At 33.0% G+C, this 18,656-nt stretch overlaps 1 protein-coding gene across 2 annotated transcripts in view; it reads right to left on the minus strand.

Annotated features, from left to right (window-relative positions):
• Positions 1-1,263: 1,263 nt before the first annotated feature.
• Positions 1,264-18,656, minus strand: part of LOC117166911 (synaptotagmin 1) — a 45,786-nt gene continuing 28,393 nt past the window's right edge. Inside the window, exons 2-10 of one of the 2 annotated variants that reach the window (XM_033351373.1) lie at positions 15,956-16,073; positions 14,883-15,050; positions 14,630-14,775; positions 14,449-14,541; positions 14,092-14,286; positions 3,010-3,186; positions 2,364-2,615; positions 2,060-2,276; positions 1,264-1,293 (exon numbers count right to left, since the gene is read on the minus strand). In XM_033351373.1, the coding sequence (XP_033207264.1) occupies positions 2,082-2,276; positions 2,364-2,615; positions 3,010-3,186; positions 14,092-14,286; positions 14,449-14,541; positions 14,630-14,775; positions 14,883-15,050; positions 15,956-16,070 (1,341 nt within the window). In that variant the 5' untranslated portion in view covers positions 16,071-16,073 and the 3' untranslated portion in view covers positions 1,264-1,293; positions 2,060-2,081. Of the gene's footprint in view, positions 1,294-2,059; positions 2,277-2,363; positions 2,616-3,009; positions 3,187-14,091; positions 14,287-14,448; positions 14,548-14,629; positions 14,776-14,882; positions 15,051-15,955; positions 16,074-18,656 lie in introns of both variants that reach the window. The other variant, XM_033351364.1, reaches the window with a different exon arrangement.

Consider the following 18,656-nt stretch of genomic DNA (forward strand, 5'->3'; position numbering starts at 1 on the left):
CTCTCGGCAAGTCTTACGATCAAAACAAAGCGTTTAATTTTCGACACCAAAATGTAGAATATTGAACAAACAGGAAGTATAACAAATAATCTTATAAATGACTGCTTCATATCACGGTAGTGTAAATAAAATTATCTGCTTCGCATCAATCGTAAGGAGCCTTATAAGTATATTATCTTCATATACAGTGTTCTTTTATAATCGTTATTCAGACAGAGCTGATGGATAATGGAAATCGAAATAGGTAGGCCAGTTTGTAAAAGTGTGTATGTCTCTCGAAAATTCTCTGATTTTAATTAGACTTTTTTCGGATTAAATTGTTCGAGATTGAATTTGTATGATTCCAGATTTTTTCAGAAATCAGCAGGATACGTCAGGTAACTGGATTGAGTTCGAAAAGCTCGATTGTGAATAGTTTTCACATATTATACGAGTGTTTGTGTAATAGATCGAATACATTACCAAAAAAGCATTGTCCTTTTGCGTTGGAATGTTTCGTGTGTGTGGGTTTTTTTTCGAACATCTTTTTACACAAAGGAAGATGTAATAAATACAATAAAAATCACCGAAAACACAACGAATGGAAGTTGAAAGTTGAGCATCTAGAAGCTTGTGCGGCTAGTTGCAAAATCTCACCTCAATCGATACAAAATATAAACAAGTGATAATTAAAATGTTATGACATTTTCTCACTTTAGAACTAATCGTTTTGCAAAAAAAATCTCTCAATGTGCAATAGGATTTTTTAGAATGCCTTTTAAACTTCGCAGTTTGCACAGAGTCAGAACTTGGCCGTCAGAGGTTGAGCTTTTCTAGAAAAACTAGACGCACAAGCTCGGTTTTTAGAATCGAAAGATTATTTTTAAACATCAAACGATGATTGATATACAATGATCGCTAAAGTGGTGAGAATTTATAAAATTCGTAACTTTCGATATTTAGCATGATAAAAATACACGCGACGGTGCAGGCGCTTTTTTTAAGGGAACGAAGTAAAGTTGAACGACTTTGCAAAATTTCAATGCTTTTTATGCCACACTGTCTTCGTGGCGCAGCCGCATCAGCTTTTCTTTTCAGCCTTTTAAAATCATTCAACAGGTAATCTACAGAGAAAAGTATAGTAGATATAGTATATGTATATATACAAGACACTACACTCCATAAGAACATATTTTATTAACGCTAGATCTTTTCGCTTGTAGTTATTGTTTTTTTTTATCATAGATCGTTTAATATCTACTAAGTGTTTATCTCTCTTTTTTCCTCTCCGTGGATTTTCATTCACGATCTCGCCTAAAAGGGAAAAAGAATTTGTAAAATTTTTATCGTGTGTATCGAGCATGCCCAGAAGATCCAAAAAAATATGTGCGCATGCGTTATAGATTATTGTGATCAACGCGCTTGTGCAGTGGATTTGTATTGTATAATACGCATAGGTTCCCCAAGTACAAAATAAAATAATCCAACGAGAATATTCGCGATTAATTTTTTATATAAATAAATCAATTTGAACACATTTTTTATTTATAGCTTTCTCAGTCAACTCTAGTTTATAGCAAAAAAATATTTTTTCTAGAAATAGAAATAAGAAAATTAATGACATTGTTTGCATGATCAACGAAGTACTGTAAAAAATAGCCTTTGAGATTTTCTTATATTTTGATATTTAAAAAATCGACTCTTCAAATTATTATATAGCGTTTTCTAAACATTTAACGTCATGAGTTGCACATTCTTTCAGTAAGTATAATTATTAGAACTTTAATATTATAAGTCGACTTGACTAGAAATTGATTTAAGTGGAACAGAATTCAATCTTGGTAAGATAAAACAATTTAAAAAAATTGTAATTCATTGGTTGTCGTAAGTGCAGTGAATCTTCGTAAGACATGCGCATGCGAATTGTATTTTTATTCAAAATGCACATGCGCAGTAGAGCTTGTTGTTCGAGATTCGCATGCGCAGTAAATTTTTGTGGATGTTACACTTGTACCGTGGGCCTTACGAGATATGCTCATGCGCAGTGGGTCGTGTAACGATTTCCACTGTTTAAAATTACCTTAGAATGTAGTAGAGTCTCTTTAATCTTTCTTATCTCCATCTTCGGGATCTTTAAGCGTATGCCACTGGGCAATAGGACGCCTTGGAGACGCTAACATATCTGACCAATGTCTCAGTTCTGTTCCGCTCGCGTTGTAACCAAGAATAACTTTGCCTATTGGCTCTGATGTGCCAATACGATCATAGTCCACTACCGTTACCACCAATTGCACTTTCTGGAACAGAGAAAAAATCAACATTTTTAAATGTTCAAGTACGTTTCCTGTATTTCTGGAAAGAATAAGTTATCGCCGATGACATACCTGTATCTGTTCAAAGGGAACCTCGAATGTGAAGGATTCGTTGTAGTATGGATTGAGTGTACATTTCTTTATGGAAGTCTTCTTCTTCTTTAGCCTCTTTCCATTCTGCATCAAAGCAATCTTCACGTAAGGGTCAGAAAGACCACCGACGTCCATTTTCTTCAGGTTCTTTGCCTCCAGAATGACCACAGTTAGCTTGCCAGCAGTAGGCACGTATCGCAAGGAGAAACAGATGTCACCAAGTTTGTTGTCCTGGAAGATAGAAGGAAAAATATTATAAGTTAATATTTGGAAGAAAAACTTACAATTTTTTTTTAATACTGGCTCTGATTTTTATATTTTTCTCAATTATTGGTTTTAAAGAAAATTGACCCTTCTCATTTAGCAAGTTTAAGCGATTTAGAAAATATTACAACATTTGGTGCAGAACTGTGGAAGTTTTCTTTGTTAAAAAAAATTTCTATGGCCACAGTTCTTTTAAATTTTGTAATAACATTTCGCTGCGAAGTTTTATGTCTGCATTTTGAAAAAACTGTAGATATTGGACAAGTTTCCTAAGGTTCCGTAAAGAAAGATAAAATTTCTCTTTTTTTTTGTTTCGCGTAAAGTTGTTTAATACGATGAAACCAGTAAATTAAATTCTTACCTGTCCACCTTCACCCTCAACGCTCTGCAATTCTCGCCATTCCTCAATAGTTTGAGCAAGATCGATCTGACAGAGTGGTACTTTAACCTCACCGATTTGGTCGTGCTTGGAAAATCTGTCGAAATCGAAGATGGCGAAAACCAAAGTCTTGTTCATCGCATCAGCATATGGCACGCTCTAAAAATCAGAAAAAGTACAGATTGTAACTTACTTTACTAAAAAATTATACCTTTAGGAATGGTGCATAACAGTTTGAGTTGATTACCCTTGAATCAAATTGAATTCCGCTGAATTTACAGTAATGGAATTTAATTTTGTCCATTTCCTTAACCTCTAATTGGATAACATCGAATTTTATTAAATTCGTTTAAATTATTTTGATTTCTCTTAAATTTTCATAAATTTAATTCGGCGTTTTCAAAAATGTCTTAAATTCTTTGAATGTCATTGAGTTTCTTTTAATTACTCTAAGATGAATCTTAAAAGAACGTCGAATGCGGTGTTGTTTTGAGATTCAACAAAAATGAGATACGAAAATACGCTAATCTTGTTCTGCATGTAATTGAATTTTATTCTCTCAAAATACAATTAAGTTCTTTTCAATTGCTTTACATTGCATAAAATTAAATGAAATGTCAAATGTATTCTTTGTAATAAAAATAAATTTGATTAAATTATTTTCCATTGTACTTAACTTAATTGAATTGAAAGTACTATTAAAAATCCCTGCTGACTTTAAAACGTGACTACTCTTTCAAAAATTGAGAGGGAAATTTGTTTAAATCCTCGTTGAAAAGTTTATTAAATTTCGCATCAAAGAAGTCGCAATATAAAGATTTCTGACATTTTGAAGAGAATATACTGCGCGAGAAGTTAAAAAAAAAACTGAAGAATTTTTCGAATTTTGTACCTCGACTTCAACTTGTAGCATGACCTATGAAAGTTGTAGCAAAAATCTCAAGTTTATAGAAATTATTCTTCGAAGTCTCATATTTAATTCAACCCCATTAAACTTCCAAAATTTTAGGCATTCTCGAGACACGACTAAAAATGTCCAAGCATGTCCGCACCGATTAGCAGCGATATTGGCCGCCTGCAGTGCTCGCCGACTGAGACTCAACGCAGACACGCTTGGAAATTTATTGTCATATCTTGGGCACCCCTGAATAGCTTTGAAGTTTTGTTCACTTAAATTGAACATGAGATTTTACAGATTATGTCATGCCAATTTCAGTTTTTGCCCTTAAGTATTATGAGTCACAGCACAAGCAAAATTTGAGAAACAAAATCTAAGAAATTCTCGGTGACTATCGCTTTCGCGGTAGACAGCAATAATCGCTGACTGAAAATTGACATTGGAGGCTTGGACATTTTTAGTCGTCTTTCGAGAACGTGTGCATCTTTTTAAAAAGTTTTATGGGCTTAAATTTAAGATAAGACTTCAAAGACTAAGTTGTATGTATTTGAGATATTTGCTGCAACTTTTCTAGGTCATGCCAAACTGTCGTCCCTGGCGGACCGCAGAAACCAAGAGGAGCCTCTACAAAGTACCCTCAGAGGCCCCACTGAGCCCCCCTTTGATTCCTTCTTTAAAAAACTCAAAAAACAGCAAGATGGACTTCTAAATTGTTGAAATTCGGATTCTACGTTAAAATTTCCATTAGAAACTCACGCAGTTTCAACAATTTAAAAGTTGGGCTTGTTGTTTTTTTCTTTAGTTTTTAACGAAAGAACCAGATCCTTTCGATTCCTTCGGTCCGCCACACAGTGATAAATATGGGAAAAAATTCAAGCCACGTGGCGATTTTAATCAAATAATAAAAATAAAAAAATGTAATTCTTCTCTAAAAATATTATATTTAATATTTCCAGTGAGAGAATTGTTATAACAACCCATATTTTTTGAAACTGTGTTTTTTTTTTTAATTTAATCAAAATCCTGACATGCTGGAGTCATTCTGATGATGGATTCGTATTGAGCGATTCAAAAAAACATATAGAAGTAAAGTACACTTAGTCAACTCTATGTAGACTCCTGAAAATATTTTGTAGTCCTGCGTTATTATTATTATTACTGTGCGCCAGGGAGAAGTCAAGGTGTAAAATTCAAGGAATTTTTAAATGTTTCTTTAAAATATCTCGTGCAATATATTCTTTCGAAAATATCAAAATATCTGCATTCAGGCTCAATTGACGCGCAATTTCATAAGATTATCAACGGGTTTTTAAAAAAGTTTCTCAGTCAATTTCTGAACGAGTAGTCACGTTTAAAAGACAACGATGATTTTTAGTAGTAATTTTGTCCATCATTCTGACAATTTCCGACTGTATATATTTTGGTTTGTGTTATCCCTAAAAAAACCAGGCGTTCTCTGAAATGTTGCCTTAATAGGAGTTGATAGCTTTTAAAACTTTAACTCTAGTAGAAAACTGTGAAGACTTATATGGGTTCCTTTGGAGTCAATTGAATAGAAAAACCTGAAGGCATGTTCACAAACCAACTGCTGCAATGTAGGGTTGACAAGCTGGGCATTTAAAGAATTTGTCGACCGATGGCTTAAGATTAAAGTTTCTTGCATATCAATAATAATAAAAATACACCTATATCTTTAGAAGTTTGCCACATGGACAAAAGGGCAGTAGCATGGGTGAAGGGGGTGTTGAGTAAGATGGAGAAGAAGAGAGTGAAGGAGGAACAAAAATGGAGAAAGAAAAATTGTAAACAGGTGAGGAAGCAGGTGTAAAAAAGCTGTAAATATTGTAAATAGTAGATAAGTATTAGGTATTAGCCGCGGAGGCAGAGGCTGGCAATGCGAGGCATAGCGAGAAAATAGCGGCGTGCGTGTGAGGCGAGGCAAGGCGAAGCGAGGAAGGCTAAGCTATAAAAGCGAGCAGATTAGATATAAGGTGTGGATGGATGTTAATTCTTAAGAGGTAATTGTAAGAAAATTCTGTAAAAAATGAAAGTTTAAACAAGTCAATTTTTTAAGGCCAGCAGGCTGAAAAATAAACGCTTATCCCTCTCTCTCTATCTACAAATTTGCCCCATAACCTGAAAATGATATTTGTGAAGTCTTTATATCTATTCTAATTGCGATAATAGTTTGTAATTTAATTCTCTTCATTACATTATGTCCACCAGATTTCAATTCCATGTGTGATTAGACATAAAAGTTGTGTTATTACCTCGATAAAGTGTTGAAATAGATAAAGCTAAAAATGCCTTTTTGGGAAGTCTCTTTTAGAATTGAATTCCTTTTCAACAATAGAGGTTCTTCTTTGTTGTAACTCCTCATGGACCAAAAATTGGTTTTAATAGGAACTTCAGTTTTTTCTATGACTACTTTCTTTTCTTTTTGAATATGTCGATCTTTATATATAGTGGCAGTGAGCTATGTGTCAAAAACTGCAATTCAAGCGAAACCGGGGAGAAAAGATCAACGGCAATTAAAATAACAACTTTTGGCTTATTCGTCCAAGGAACGTTTTTAGGACGTTCTAATTACGTTTTTAAATTTCGCACCCACTGGGATAGGTAGTGACACAGGGTCATGACGATTTTATTTTTTTACAGTGGTTTTCATAACACATTTTAATAAATCATGTTTAAAGATTTTTGCAAGGGGGCGTCTCTGAAGAAACTAGTTATGATTGTCAATAATGGAAACCACTATGTTTTGTTATTGAGAAATATATCATCTATTTTAGGAAATGCTATGTTCACTCTTTTTCATTGTTAAGGAGCGAATCCACGCTGCATTTCACTGGTTAGGGGCTTTAAGGCGTGTCTAGACACTCCAAAGGGGCATTGGTAGCGATTGTATCCCAAGGCAATTGCTATAATACATTTTATGAGCTGTAACTAGGGTTTTTCCAAAAAGAGGGGGGGGGAGGTGGATAATATATAACCATATTTAGAGGATTTAGAAAAAGGCGGCATCTTTAGGAAGTATTTACGAGCCTTATTGAAGGGTGCAAATATGGTTAACTACTGGAGACGTGCCCACTCGGAAAAATTTCCTGGTGCTGGCCCGGCCCCGATCGTCTGGTTTCCAGTCTTGAAGCTGACCAGATGATATAGTCTGGGACTGATCAAAAGTATAAAGTTTTTTTTGCTTGCCCCAAACAAGGCCGTACAGTCAGTCGCTACCCAGTAGGCGCAAGATTCGGCGACGTCTTTATGACATCTGTACGAATTTTACGACATCCTATGTACATGTCGTTAGAGTGTCCTTACGATATCGTAAAGACATTGTTAGATCATACGATATATTTACGATATCGTAAAGATGACTTAACGACATGGACATAGGATGTCGTAAAGTCGTCGTAAAGATGTCATAACGATGTCGTAAAGACGTCGGCAAATTTTGTGCCCACTGGGTAGTTATTATCTAGACAGCCACAAGTTGAAAACGGATCAACCGTTGGCTGGATGCCATTTTTTTTTTCATTACTTGTGCAAAAAATAATTTTTCACTATAGATGTATTTAGCTGATCAGCGCCAAACCTGGAGCGCATCAGACTTTCCAGATTAGACGGCTTAGATAAAGTCAGACCTGGGCAAGACTAGCACTAGAACTGGATCAGATCAGATATTCCAGCCTAGACAGTCTAGATAAAATTAGACCTGGGCTAGGCCTAATTTTATTTCTGAAGTAATCTTAGGACTTTTCTATTGAGAATGTATGTAGAGAATTGTGAAAGAAGCAAAAGTATTGTTCAAAGGAGCAGTTTAAGAAATTTTAAGGGTAGTTTCATGACAGTAGGGAAAACAGTTTTTTTTCACATCTAACGGTAGTATTCTAAATAAACTTATGGTTAAATAATTGGCAGTGAAGCCTGTCACCATTTTAATGTCACAATTATTGCTTTTACGTAAACCATTGATTATTTTTGTAACAAAGACAAAATTAACACTTGCTTGCGTTTTTTAATTTATAAAAGATGGCGCAATTATTTATACATCAAATGAAAGAAAGTATGGAGATAGGGGGTGAGATAGCAACACAAATATTTTATTTTATTTTGGGCCACCCTACCAAATATTACCTACATACAAAATAATGATTATAATTATATAATTTCTGAAAGAATTATATAAATAAATAAATATATATATATATATAAAGTCGAGCCTAAAGCGCGAGTATTACAGTGAAAATGTGACCTTTAGGGTGTTTAAAGAACTCGGGGTGACTCCATATAAAAAATACTTCGCAGGGATGAATTCAAGGCCGTAGAGAGGGGGGATTATGGAAGTTTGACCCCCCCCCTCTAAATTCTTGAAACATATGCATATTATACATATACTTTCCTGTGTGCCACTGTATATCCCCCCCCCCGAAAGTTTTGTCTGCTTTGTATCCCCCCTCCCTGAAAATTTTTCTGGGTACAGCCTTGAATGAATCGTTTAATGTTATATTTCTAATACATAATCTAAGGACAAGCATACCCTCAGTAAAAAGGATCGAATTGCAAAGAATGGTGAAACAAAATATCTATAATTAATTGTTTTTAATTTCGTAAAATAGGATATATTTAAAATCTAATTAATTCCTTTCAATTGTTCCAGAAATGATGTATATTAAATTATTTTTCATTCCGTGAAGTAGAATTTATTTTTAATTGATTTAATTCCCTCTAATATCTTTAGAATAAATATTGATGGTATTGTTTCGAATTCTAAAATGTAGTATAAATTTCAAATAAATTTAATTTTCACTGGTACGTTCAGAAAATCTTAGTTTGAACATATTTAAAATCCTTTTTTCTGGAATATAAGTTTAGATATTTCAATTGTCGTAAATCTTATAAAGAAGATTTTCAATTCTATTCAGTACAATTCTGTGGAATTTTTCGAGGTTCCTTAAGGGCATGTGATATTTAGAAAATTATCGATTTTACCAGCTTTAGGTTTCCCCCGCTTTTTTCTAAAATAATAAATATTTTGTCTTAAAAATTTGGGAAATAATAGCGAACATGCTAACGGACGTCCCCACACACTTTTTTGTAGGTTAATTCAAAAAAGTTTTAATTTAGCAAAATTTGATTAATTTGCATCGCGCTTAGGAAATAGTATCGATTTTTTCAGTGTTAGATTCCCCGGCCTTTTTCCTAGGATAAGAAATATTTTTCCTTCAAAATCTGAGAAATGATAGCGAACATGCTAACGGACGTCCCCGCACACTTTTCTTTGTGTTTTTTATCAAAAATTTTTTGATATTGCTAACAACGTGCGTGTATTTTTCGAGGTTATGGGTGTTACAATTCACCCGAACGTTACTTCTAAACTACACAATATTTTTGGATGAAAACGTTGGACTTACAAATAAACATATTAACTAATCTCCCGGAACTAACTTTGTTTGCAGGCAATCAAAAAAGTTTATTTCATAAATAATTTCAAGATTATCGGAAAGGCAGAGGTGAAAAACGACGCAATCTCAAAATAATGAATATGCATAACATTTTTATTTAGCACAATAATTTTTTTTGTTATTATCCCTGAGAAAAAAGTCTGGGGACGTCCGTTATGATATTTTATAGCATCTCCGAATTCATTTTTTTTAAATTTTCATTTTTCTGGAAAAAATCCGAGGAAACTGTAAGTATCACATGCCCTTAAAAGGGATTTATTTCTTCTCATATCTATTTTCCCGAAGATTTAGAAGACGACCAGAAAAATCAGGTATTTAAATAAATTACATTTTTTAATCCCGATCAAGGCAAGCCTTCTTACTGGGCCGGTCGGAACAGAGAGCTCTTTTCGAAAAATGTCCTTGTTTTTTTTTGTAATTAAAAATTATTTTTTTGCGCCTGTGCAATGCAGCAATCTGGCTATTGTGTATATCAGACTCTATCGATACACTATAATTTTCAAAAATATTATTTTTTGACAAATTCTTATCTACGTGCTACACAAGGGTTTATTTCGAACTTTAAGGGTTGGAGCCAAAAAAACAGAGTGGGTATTCTTAAGGTCCCCAAAAAAGCTAAAAAAATGTGGCGGGATTAAACTTGTAAGAAATTCAAATATTTTGAAGAGGTTGATTTTGGAATTTATGGGTTATTTGGGGAATTTTTTGCGGATTTCAATAGCCGAAAAGAAGCCCGAAATTCTGGTGGAATTAGTTTACAAAAAGATTAAAACTTTCTCACATGCACTTATGATGATATTATATTATATATTATTAGACAATTATTGTTACCTGTTATTATTATTTATTTTTATATTATATTATTATATAGTCCTCTAAGCCACGGGGACACGCTATTCCCAGATTTCTATATTAATCGGCTGGTATAATTTCCTTTAGATGTTTTGTTCGAATTTTTACATGAAACAATTCATCCTTGTAGACGTACTTTGTGCGTGGGGAATCCCCGAGTTGTTTTAAGCACCTCAAGGCCCTTTATCAGAATATGTAATCGATGCTGAATTTAGAGGCCGCGCGGTTAAATACTTTTGTCTAATTTTTTGCATACCTTATCTCAATAACCATATCTCAAAGCAAGCAGAGCCGGGTTTTTGATTAAATGTTTTCATTTTGTTTAATAATCAACAAACGTGAGAAAAATAGCACTTAAATAGCAAGGAAGATCAGTGATAACTGTACATTCATTTCCACAGCAAGCCAAATCACCCTCGTCAAACTGAAGTCGGCAGACTCCCTGAATGGAGTCGAATTATCCGGAACAAACGAACCCGGGCATTTTTATGAGATTTCGGCCAGTTAGAAAAACTGACATTATAAAATCATTGAATAATTTAATTTCAATTACCAGAGTTAATATTTTTATATAATTAACAGAAATTGAAAAAAAGATTCATGAATATCGGATAATATTTGCCGTAATAATGTAAATCTTTCGGGAAGAAATAACTTTTGTGCATTTAAACTGCACTCTTCTACCAAAGCAACGCTAAAGACGGTATTTTTATTTATTTTTTCCACGTGAATAATTTTTCATCAATAAGTAGAGTATTTCCAACTATTTTTTACATAATTCTAATTTGTTTAAACAATTATTATTCATATTCGCAATTGTTTCCCCCTGTAAGTCGTAAGAATTGTGAAAGGTTACTTTCTGCAGGATATTTAGTACTTTTATAAAAATTAATTTGCTGAACAATTTTTCCATGTAAATCCTAAAAGAAATATTTTTTCTGCAACTGATGACACAATTAACGCTTGGTAAGAGTACTTATTTTTGTTTATGATATTTTTCAATAAAGTATTCGGTGATGAATTTTGAAGTCGCACGATTGAATAATTTTTGTATAATTTCTTGTATACGCCATCTACATAATCATACCTTGGAGCAAGCAGAGACTCTTTTTCGATAAAATGTTTAAATTTTGTTTTAGAATCAGAAACGGACGGAACGTAGCTGTCTATGCATTTTCGCCGCGTATAATGTAGAATATATAATCTATAATGTAAACATTTTGTTAAAAAATTGGCTCCGTGTGCTTTAAGATATAAGTATGTAGATAACGTGTGCATGAAAAATTTAAATAAAAATATTCAACCGTTCATCCTGAAAATTCAGAACTAAGTTCTCAGTTGCTTAACAGCTTAATCCAAAACAAGGACATTCACCATTTACTTATTGTATAATCGATTGAAGAAAATAATACTTTTTTACGAGAGGCGGGGAAAAAATTGTTTTACAAATTAAGTTGTTTTACCAAGTACGAAATATCCTGAAGAAACTAATTTATAATAATAAACTATAACTCAATAATTAAAGTCAGATAGTAAGTACAAAATACTTGACAACACTTTACTTATGGATTACAGATTATTCCTGTGAAAAAAATTCAAAAAAATACCGCCTTTTTAACGTGAATTTGGTAGAAACTGCGATGTAAATGCACAGAAGTTCATTATTCCTTATAGCTTTACATTATTACTGCAAATATTGACAGGTTTTTATGAATCTTTTTTTAATTTCTTGTAGTTATATAAATAAATTCATTCTCTTAATTAAAATTTAATTGATCAATGATTTTATAATGTTAGTTTTTCTAACTGGCCGAAATCTCATAAAAATGCCCGGGTTCATTCGTTCCGGATATTCGACATCCTTTGGGGAGTCGGCCGACTGAAGTTTGATGAGGGTGAACAGACTCGCTGTGGAAATGCGAGGACAGCTAACACTGAGCGTTACTGTAATTATTTTCGATTTTGTTTATTAAACAAAATATAAACATGTTACTGAAAACCTGGCTCTGCTTGTTTCAAGATATTGCTATTTAAATTAGGCATGCAAAAAATTAGACCAAAATATTCAACTGCGCGGGCTCAAAATTCAGAACCGATTGTGATTCTGATAAAGGGCCTAAGGGCCTTGCAGCGAGCAGAATACACTTACTGTTAACAAATTTTTATTGGTGGAAACGGCGGGGCCAGCGAAACAAATTTATGCCAAGTGTAGAGTTTTTTGATGAGTATGCAAAGGAAGTTGGAGGAGGGGTTCATTAGAACAATTTTAAAAGATAGTTCTAAAATTTAGCATTTACATCTATAATTATCCACTGAAAGCTGCGCAGCAATTAACAAGTTCGTATATATCTTAAATGAATATTAAACAATATACTGTAAACTATACGAACAAATAGGAATACAATTTACCAACTTTTCAGTCCAATCAGAGAAATTTAATTTTTGTAGTGCGAAGGTTTCGGAAATAATGCATATGCAAGCAGTTATATGAATCATTCATAACATTAACATCTACGTATGGCAAATACAAAGTAAAATCTTTCAGAAACATTTTCAAAGGATATTAAAATAAAATATGCGCAAAAAGTTGTCATAGTAGTAAAAATAATGGGTTTTCCATTATATGTTTAAATTTAATGAAAATTCACATTGTATAAGATTTTTCGTAAGATAGGTTTGAATATGAACTTTATGAACAATATGAACGCCCTATTGGGCGTGGCTTCGGGCCGTGTTCGTATATCCTGATGCTACTGCTATACAAATATATGGGGGCCGTAACAGAGGGACTTTTCAGGGAGCATAAATAGGGGTTTTTAGAAAGGGCGTAACTATAAATTAGGGGGCGTATCTACAAGAAGTGGTAAAAGTGATACTAAAGCAACCCTGTTTTCCACGAACGGAAGTCGCTTAAAGATGTTAATATGGTAATGTGGTAATTATAAGTGTCGCTAAAAATGGATGCTACGAATTGATGTGGCAAGGAGGGATTAATCAGAGGAGTTGCCAATACACTTAAGGACGATACTTGTAAGTGTACACTGTCGACCCACTACATTTCAGTAAAATATTAAGGTGGCTTAAGAAGGGTGGTTTCTAAGTTACTAAAAGGTGTACTTTATTTTTATTTTTTAACAGGGCCATCACTAGAAATCATTTATGAAGAAATCTGTATTATCATCAAAGAATAACATAAATTCTTAACGTATTTTCAGACTAGATGGAGCTATCAACAAAAAATTTGGTAAATTACATTATTTCTGCAAAAAAAGTTCTTCCCCTTCGCTCGGCTGGAAATAGAAGCACATAACTTTAGATTGACGGTCAGGTGCTTTCCCCTTAATCCACTAGATATATCGAAATAAGAATCCTTTTTAAGAAATACACGCATTATTTTGTCAGGTGTTACGTAGTCGAATTTTCAAGGAATTTGTATTATCATCAGATAATAACAGAAATTCTTAACGTCTTTTCAGACTAAATTTATAGCTCCATCCAGTCTGAAATGCCGCTGAGAATTTCTGTTATTCTCTGATGATAATACAGATTCCTTGAAAAATTTGAATACGTAACACCTGGAAAAATAATGCGTGTATTTCTGAAAAAGTATTCTTCTTTCGGTGTCTCTAGTAGTTTAAGGGAAAAGTACCCGACCGGCAATCGGAAGTTCTGTGATTCGATTTCCTGCGGAGCGAAGAAGATATTTTTTCAGACAAAATTTAATTTAGAAATTATTTATAACAAAGACAGGTGGCCAATGGTCATGGCGTGTCAATGACTGCACAGATTGTAGAAATTTCTAGAGACCCAAAATAAAAAAATCTTCATATCATCCAATCCTTGACTTACCTTGAACGTAAAAGTTTCATTGAAAACTGGATTTAACGTCTTCCTATGGACCTTGGTCTCGAACTTCTTCTTCTTGTCCGGAAGGAGATAAACCTTGACATAAGGATCAGAAGTACCTCCCATGTCTAAAGCTGGTAGTTCCTCAGCTTGGATGACCGTCACAGCCAAACTGTTCGAATTGAAGTCATATTCGAGCTACAAACATTAGACGAATTTTAGTTTCCTTCTTCAAGACACCAGAAGATTCTTACAATTTCTGGGAAGTCTAATATAAATTTTAGAAAGTTTCAGAAGTTCATTAGTTGTTTTCAAACTTTCTGAAATATTTAAGGGAATGATAAGACCCTCTTATCTTACTTTGTACTGGAGTTTTCCGAGTTTCACTTCGCTCTGCTTGCTCTCGGCTTCATCTGGCTCCTCTGCATTGTCTGTAAGCTCTTCCATATCCGGCTGAACCTAAACATATGGAAGAGGATTCCACGGGTGTAGAATTAGCGTCTAATTTCTAATTGCAAGCACGGAACAACCGATCGCGTACCTTGTCTTTGTAGGTGCCACCTAGTAGTTGAACGGATTTGAGGTCTACTGCTCCCTTCAGGCCTTTTTTGCCGTCCTTAGATCTTCTCTTACGACAACATCTTCTTACGCAGCAAAAGCAGATTCCTAGAACTACTGCTCCAACGGCTAACAATGAAATGTGTGTCAGAATTCGGACATGAATTAGCCGAATAGAGAAATAAGATGTCTACAAGAGAAATACTATTTGATTTTAATATTTTGTAAGTGGTAACCTATTATAATGGCGACTAAACCCCAGGTGGGGATTCCCATTTCTTCTGCAAGCTCCTTGGTAACATCTTCCATCTTCGCCACTGTAGACTCTTTTGTAGTCGATGGGATGTAGGTGGTCGAGCTTGTGGAGGGGATGTTTGTGGTGGTTTCTGCTACCGGAGCGAATGCTGAAATTTTATAATAATAGTCAATCATATATACTCATTTTGGGCGTAATGAATTTAGGTGAGAAAAAAATCATTTTGTGAAGCATTCATCAACCTCCTAGCAAGACGGGTTCCATAGGTGAACCCACTATATTCCACTACTGACGAACCCTCTGTGAATTTCCATGCATCCATTTTTGTATCATTATAGTAACACTTCATACGATTACTCGTCTCCCATTTTACCTCCTAACCACTTCCATCCATATCTTCCCCCTTCACACTTCATCATCACCCATCAAGCTCATCTCTTTCCCAGCTTCCCATTTTCATATATACTTCCCCTATCACACATTCCATATATTATGTATGTTTTCCCTATCCACCTATCAATAAACTTCTCCCTATCTTTAACTATCTTCCCTGCTGTCCTCTCCTTCCGTCATCCAATCGTTCTAATATTTTCTATTCGCTCTATCCACCAAACCTTACACTTCCCTTCCCTCTAACCACGTCTTATCATATCCCCTATTCCCTCTACCATTTTCCCCTCTTCCCTTCTTCCCCCTACCCTGCTTCCCTCATCTGTCTCCCACTTCTACCAGTATCCTCGACATTCCCTCCCCCATCCTTTTATCCTTCCCCTATCCATAAATCCCTTTACCATTTTCCGTGTCCCCTATCCTCGTATTATTCAAGTTTACTTTCCCTTTTGGCACCTCTTCTTATATGTATATCCATATTGGTCCTTCTATCCCTCTAATACGCTTTATTACTACTATTGTTTGACAAAATCTTATGGTGCTAACTTTCATTGCTTATTTAGTATAGCTGATGAGAGACAGATGGACACCTAAACCTTTTAAAAAATATCGCCCCTACGAAACCCTAAAAGTTGATTACATTTTTTTTAACGTCAACTTTACCTGCTATCGATGGATCTTGACTCACAAGTAGATCCTTCGATTGTGTAGGAAGAGTAGTAGATAGAATAGATGGCGCATTGGACGCATCCGCCCTTTTAAACCTGATCAAAGGCATGTTCTGAAAAATTATATTGATTCATTATTTGCAAAATATATAATTAGTATCTTTATTATATTGATAAAATTAATACAGGTTTCCACTAATAGACTAGAATGCTCCACCTTAAAAATTAAAGTGATAAAAAATGTATAGCTCGTTTGGGAGAATATTAGTCTTAATGAATTATAAAATACACTAAGGAAAATATTTATCGTAAAATTATTAAATCACTTATTTGTGTCTAAATTGTAACGATTGTTGAAGACAGAGGCGGCGGAGCCCTATATCAGATATGGATCCGCGGCTAAGAAATTACAGGAAAACTCCTGGCAATGGGACCATCAATGATTATGATCCTCTTCCTCCTATAACTAATACTCTATTCCTCTACCGATTCATAAAGGTAGCATCATTAAAATTCTTAAACCTAGTCCTACCTAATCTGCGCTCTCGGTTTTTTTTTCTGTTGAATCTTTGAAGTCTACATGAAATCTTTGTGAAATAATGGAAGTCTTTGTGAAATTTTCTCAACCTATCCGAAACCTTTGGAAATCTTTGCGAAATATTTAATAATATTTGGGAAATAATTAAAATCCTTTCAAAATCTTTGGAAAATTATTTAAATCTTTTTAATATATCCGAAATCTTTTAAATGTTTGTGAAATAATTAAAATATTTTTGAAATAATTGTAAGTGTTTGAAATGTTAGAAGAATATTTATTTGGTATTTTTTTTTAAATTATTGAAATATTTGGTAAATCATTGAAGTCTTTGTCAAGTGTTTTAAATCTATCCAAAGTCTTTAAAATCTTTGGCAAATCATTAAAGTCTTTCTAAAATCTGTAAAAAACTAATAAAATATTTATACATTTTTAGAAATATTTAAAATATTTTTTATTACACATTTGCTAATATTTGCGAAATTAATGAGAACTTTGGGAAATCATGGAAATCCTTGTGAAGTGTTTTAAATCTATCCGAAATATTCAAAATCTTTGAAAAATCATTGAAATCTTTCTGGAACCTTTGCAAATATTTAAAAAAAAATTAAAAATATTTGATAAAATTTGCATAATTATGGAAATCTTTTGGCGTACATTAAAGTTTTGGTTAAGTATTTTTAATACATCCGAAATCCTTAATATATTTGGGAAATCATTAAAATCTTTGAGCAATCTTTGAAATTTACATAAAAGTTTCACGAATCTTTGTGAAATCTGTGCAATATTTTATAAATATTTGGTAATATTTGCTAAATTTATTATTATAAAATCTTTCGTAAATCATTGAAAACTTTTTAATCTATTTGAAATCTTTGTTTACTCTTCAAAATCGATTTGAAATGTTTTTGAAGTTATTAAAGTCATATTTATATAATTATTTATATTGGAAACCTATTGAAGTCTTTTTGAAAACTTTTAAACATATCTAAAATATTATGAAATTATTCAAACCTTTCAGTCTCTGCGAAACCTTGTGAAATCTTTGGCAATATGAATGTTATACCTGCATTTATTATTTATTGTTTATTTAATACTTATGTTCAAGTTTTACATAGTATGATATTATACGATTATGAAATTAATTAAATTAATTATAATATTCCGAAATGTTTTAGTATTTTTTAAAAAGCTTTCAAATGTCCTAGATTATTATAGCATAAATGTCTAAAACATTTTGGAATGTACTAAAATATTTTACAATGTTCTGGAGTGTTTTACAATATTCTGGAATATCCTGATGACCTATTTCGTAATTTTTTAGAGAATCTTAGAATCTTCTAGAATATTATTAAATCCTTCAGAATGTTCTACATTATTCTGAAAATTTCCAGATAATTCTGGAACGTTATCGAAACTGCTCTTATGGAATACCCTGAAATAACGTAAGATATTGTATATAGTACTTAAATTTTCTTATTAAAAAATTCTATAGAAATTTCAAAACATTTGTAAAATATTCCTGAATGTTTTTGTTTATTCTTTAATTTATGGATTATTTTGGAATTTCCTTGAAACGAACATTCTAGAATGTTCTTGAAAAATTGGGTATGTTTACAACAATGTATGCTCGACAGTATTTATAAGGTACAAGTATTCTTCACTATTTGGAGCAATAAAAATGATTACACTATTTTGATAGAATCAGTTGAATGCTGCAAAATGTTATTTTTTGTCTCAAAACTTTAAATTGGCCCATGTTTGAAAACTTTTATTAGTTTTAAAAATTTGAAACTAAATTGATATAATTCTTATTTTTGATCAAAAGTGCATTGATCTGATTAGTTTTGTTTATTGAACACCTCTTATAAATACGTTCTTGTTTTCTTTGCAGCTTCCGAAATCCGGCTTGAACCGTGACAATTGAGGGCAAATCAGGGCGACCCCGTTTGTAATTTATCTAAAAGTAAATAAATCTTACTGGCATTCAGGTCAAACATAAATGCAGAAGACTAATTAATTAGATTATTAATCTTTAAAAATAAACTACATGAAATATAAATTGATTTTTCTTTCAGTCTTGCCAGTTTACTTATTTGAAACTTTCATACGTAGAGGATCAATTTCTGAAAATGGAATCCTAATTTTATTTGTATCAGAA

The sequence above is a fragment of the Belonocnema kinseyi genome, chromosome 1 (genome assembly GCF_010883055.1).
Source record: "Belonocnema kinseyi isolate 2016_QV_RU_SX_M_011 chromosome 1, B_treatae_v1, whole genome shotgun sequence".
NCBI classification, from domain to species: Eukaryota; Metazoa; Arthropoda; class Insecta; order Hymenoptera; family Cynipidae; genus Belonocnema; species Belonocnema kinseyi.